General features: G+C 34.8%; 1 protein-coding gene across 1 annotated transcript in view; it reads left to right on the top strand.

The window, feature by feature from the left end:
• The first annotated feature begins 1,912 nt into the window (after window positions 1-1,912).
• EPHA6 (EPH receptor A6) overlaps window positions 1,913-5,066 on the top strand; it is a 130,547-nt gene continuing 127,393 nt past the window's right edge. The window contains exon 1 of the mRNA XM_019628213.1: window positions 1,913-2,032. Within this exon, the coding sequence (XP_019483758.1) occupies window positions 1,925-2,032 (108 nt within the window). The 5' untranslated portion in view covers window positions 1,913-1,924. The remainder of the gene's footprint in view (window positions 2,033-5,066) is intronic.

Raw genomic sequence — 5,066 nt, 5'->3', positions numbered from 1 at the left:
GAGGGCAGTGTCACTGGCCCTCATATGTGGGATCCGAACCAGGGCCCTCAGGTGTCCCAAGCCAGTTCTTAACCATCATGCCACTCAGCTGGCCCTCTTCTAATTTTTTGAGATTGCTTTTTAAAATATTGATTTATTTTCTAATTATTTAAAATAATTGTAAGTTTCCAAAATAAATCTTCAAAGGGAGGTATGTTATAAGATGTTAGCTTTTAACCCTGTAATATCTATTCTAGGGGTCACCATTGTTATTATTTTTTATTCTTACATTTACCTTTTTTTTAAATTAAATTGTTAGGGTGACCATGGTTAGTAAAATTACATAGATTTCAAGTGTACAATTCTGTAATTCATCATCTATATATCATATTGTGTGCTCATCACCCAGAGTCAGTTCTCCTTCCATCACCATATATTTGACCCCCTTTCCCCTCTTCTACTATCCCCCTCCTCCTTTACCCCCTTACATTAAACTATTGTTTATGTCTATGATTTTTCATTTCTTTATTTCTTTGTTTAATTCCTTTGTTGATTTCAGGTTTCTGTCCCACATATGGGTAGTCATATGGTTCTCGACTTTTTCTGACTTATTTTTTTCTGGCATGATAATCTCAGACTCTATCCATGTTGTCAAAAATGGCAGTATTTCATCTTTTCTTATTACCTTTATATTTCTTTATACATTTTTCTCCAAATATTTTTTTACTTAAAAATATATCCTGAAATAACACCACTGTAGTATTTATAGATAGTTACAACTTCTTTTTATGCATCATAATTCTCTGGTGGATGTAGCCTAGTTTTTCAACCAGTCCCGTACTGATGGACTTTTAAATTGTTTCCAGTCATTACAAACAATTCCCAGTGAGTAGCATTATAAATACGTCACTTTGTGCAGTGTATTTTGGGGGAAAATTCCAAAAAACCAAGTATAAATAAATATACAATTTGCCTTAAGTTGTTGCATTTTCATTCATAACAGTTGTACCATTTTCATTCCCACCAACAATGCATTAATGTTTTTCTGCACCACAGCCTAGTCAACAGAGAGCCTGGTATCAGCTTTGGGGATTTTTTTGCCCATCATATAGTAAGGGATGGTATCTCAGTGTATTTAATTTGTATTACCCTTTTTATGAGTGAGTTTTAACACATGTGTAAAAAAACATACTTTAAAAATTTTAGAAAACTTAAAATGAAAACAATTTTGTTAGAGAAAACAATTTATGATATTACATTATAGGTAAATTTTGGACATTCTACACAAGATTACTTTAGACTAAATTGGATTGTTAAAACAATGTTATATAGGGGAAAATGATAGACATAATTCTAAAAAGAAACTTCAGAAGTTAAATGTTTCAATTTTATTCATATGCCACAGAAACCATACAAAATAAATAATCCTTACATTGGTAAGCAATAACTTACTGTAGTTGAAAAGTTCATGATATAAACAAACCCTTATGAAGTACTAAGACTTTATAAAGTGCTAAATCTTGAAGATAAAGCAAAGTCTATAAATGATCTTGTAATTGCAGAGGCTTTTTCTATAGATTTATATTTGATAAAATATAGGAGCCAGGTGTATCATACTTCATGACAAAACCAAAGCCAGCTTAAAGAAAAATGTCCTCTTCTAACAAAGCCATAGATGATGAGCTCTGGCCCTTCTTTTTTGGACTACATAAATTTTTCCTGTGTTCCTTAATAATATTTCTAAACGTAGTTTAATACATTATTTGAATTAAGTAGAGTAGATCCTAAGACTACCTTGTTAATCTGACATCTCTACTTGATGTCCTACTCAACAAGAATTATGTTTTTTTGGAAAACAAAATATTAAAGAAAGGATTATGGAATATGATTCCCGCCAATTAATTCTTAGTTATTTTCTTTCCTTTCAGCACCTTCCCTGATAGGTATGGTAAGGAAGGACTGGGCATCCCAAAATAGCATTGCCCTATCATGGCAAGCACCTGCTTTTTCCAATGGAGCCATACTGGACTACGAGATCAAGTACTATGAGAAAGTAGGTCTTATTTGGAGCTTCCTAAAAAGTTACATATACATATATATGCATATATGTATATACTAAGCATGATGTTATACTATATTATTTTACTTTAAAACCTGTTCTTTGGCCTAACCACATATATACTATGCCTTTGAATACTCTAATTTACTGTTGTGCTTATAGTTTCTTAATTAATTTGTCTTGTTTTATGTCAGATTAAAGTAGAAGACAAAAGATGTTCATCTCTGTCATGACTTACTCTAGGGAGTTTTACAATATAGTAAGAAGTAGTAACTCCTGCAACTTACAGTTTGGTTGACTAAATATTATTTATTAATTCACTTGGAAAGAAATGGTCAAATAGAATTACTATAACCTAAAGCAAGTTTGTGTAGGTCATGTCCTTTTACCAATGAGTTTAAAGTTATAGTCCACTATAATTTGGAAAGGATGATTTAAGGGATAAATGGAAGTAGCTGATGACTTAAAGTTTTTCTTTACATTTGAGACAGCTGTTTTATTTTATAAGAAGTTAACAAGATAAATCTGGTTAATAAATCAATTATTAACCTTAATATCTATTTTTGTCATTTAACATTGTTCTCAGTTACTATGTTTTCCTGAACTATATATTTATTTACCTCTATTGTTTTCGCACTCTTTCTTTACACTTCATCCACCTCATTGCTCAATATTATGATAGTGTTGCTATAGATATTACAGCAGACCACAAGTTCAATTCTGATAGTATGTCTCATTGCATTAATACTACTCTGGAATATTGCAAAGGAAACATTAAATTTAAAAAATTAAATGTAACTAATAATTATATATAATATCTAGTGGTATACTACAATCAGAAAGAACTTCTTAAACTTCTTTGACTTACTAGAAGTAAAGAAACATAAATAAATTTAAGCATCCTCTGAAGAAATATAGGGCAAGAAGAGAAATAGAAATCTTTTTCTAGTCTACTGCTTCTGAGAAAATGTAAGTTTGAAAAAGGGAGAGGAAACTCAGTAGCATGGCTGTATCCATTTTAACACTAGTAATTTCAACATTATGTAGTCAATGAAAATTGTCATCATCATTAACTGACATGGATAAATCCATTGTCTAAGAAAGGAGGAATTTACTGAATTTAAATTGGATTACAGATTTTGAACGTTAGGCCCACATGTGTTCAGAAATCTTGTTGGGTTATTCCTTCAAATGTTACAACCTTTAGCATTCTGGCACAAGAATATACACACCGGGGTGCCCCAAAAATGTATACAATTGGACACTTTGGTCAACGTTGCTCAAGCAGTAGTTCGCCGTAATCAGAAGTGTCTGATCACTGATGGTAACCACTTTGAGCACCTCTTGTAATTGCAGAAGTCAAACATGACTTGTATTCATCTTTTGTTATNATTGGGGAATTGGGGGATGGGAACAGCGCTGGGGAATTGGGGGAAGGGGAACAGACAAGTTGCTATCCTTTTGTTCTTCAGTCTAGATGTGGAGGACATTGCTTCACTGGCCCATGTTGACACCATCATTGTACTCTTCCCAGGTGAGGCAGATCAGTCGCCAGCTTCTGGACAGCCGCTCACGGCGGCTGCTGGCTGCTGGCTACACATGGTAGCTTATGGCAACCCACTGCAGCAGGGGCTGCAGCCTATGCTGTTGCCGGCGACTTTGGCAGCCCAGCTCCAGGTTGAGCTGTTGTTCAGCACCTTAGCTGTGGAGGGCAGTGTCACTGGCCCTCATATGTGGGATTCGAACCGGGGCCCTCTGGCATCCCGAGCTAGCTCTTAACCAACACGCCACTCAGCCGGCCCTAGACCCAAATTTTTTGAAAAAGGGTGCGTATTATACATGGGGAAATATGGTATATATATTAACCGAAATGTCCATCCATCAATAGACAATTGTATAAAGAAATTGTGGTACATATATACAATGGAATACTACTCTGCCATAAAAAAGACTGAAACGTTACCATTTGTGACAACATAGATGAACCGAGACGGTATTACGCTAAGTAAAATAAATCAGACTGCAAAAGACAAATAACAAATGATCTTACTTATATGTGTAATCTGAAGAACAAAATACATGAACAAATAAAACAGAAACAGACTCATAGATATAGAGAACAAACTGATTGTAGATGGGAGGGGGTTTGGAGACTGGGTGAGAAAGAGAAGGGATTAAGAAGTATTAATTGGTGGTTACAAAATAGTCATGGGGATATAAAGTACAGTATGGATAATATAGTCAATAATATTGTAAAAACTATGTTTAGTGTAAGATGGCAGTAGACTTTTGGGATTATCACTTTGTGAGGTACATAAATGTCTAATCACCATGTTATTTGTACCCCTGAAGCTAATAAAAATATTTTAAAAAGTTATTAAAAGTAAAACATAAATAAAATAAAATACATCCGATTGGGATACATGTTAAGTTACTGTGTTTTAAAGTGACTTTAACACCTAAAATTAATTCAAAAAATGGGAAAAAATAAAATAAAATAAATAATATTTAGCAGGCAATAAATAAATAAATAAATAAATAAATAAATAAATAAATAAATAAAGTCACATTAAGTAGTTCCCCTTGGAAGCAATTCCTCCAACTTGATATACAGGCTTCTTTCTTTTATTTTTCTTCTAATTTTTTTTTTAAGATTTTTATTGGGGAATTGGGGGATGGGAACAGTGCTGGGGAATTGGGGGAAGAGGAACAGACAAGTTGCTCTCCTTTTGTTCTTCAGTCTGTTTGTGGAGGACGTTGATTCACTGGCCCAAGTTGGCACCATCATTGCACTCTTCCCAGGCGAGGCACATCAGTTGCCGGCTTCTGGATGGCCGTTCACTGCGGCTGCTGGCCACTCACGCTGGCTGTTGGCTACATACGGTAGCCCGTGGCAACCCACTGCCAAAGGGGCTGCAGCCTATGCCATCACAGGTGACTCCCAGCAGCCCAGCTCCAGGTTGAGCTGTTGTTCAGCATCTTAGCTGTAGAGGGCAGTGTCACTGGCCCTCATATGTGGGATCCGAAC

Source organism: Hipposideros armiger, unplaced genomic scaffold (genome assembly GCF_001890085.2).
Source record: "Hipposideros armiger isolate ML-2016 unplaced genomic scaffold, ASM189008v1 scaffold_760, whole genome shotgun sequence".
Classification (NCBI taxonomy): Eukaryota; Metazoa; Chordata; class Mammalia; order Chiroptera; family Hipposideridae; genus Hipposideros; species Hipposideros armiger.
The sequence above is the reverse complement of the archived record's forward strand: the minus strand, read 5'-3'. Positions and strand labels throughout refer to the sequence as shown.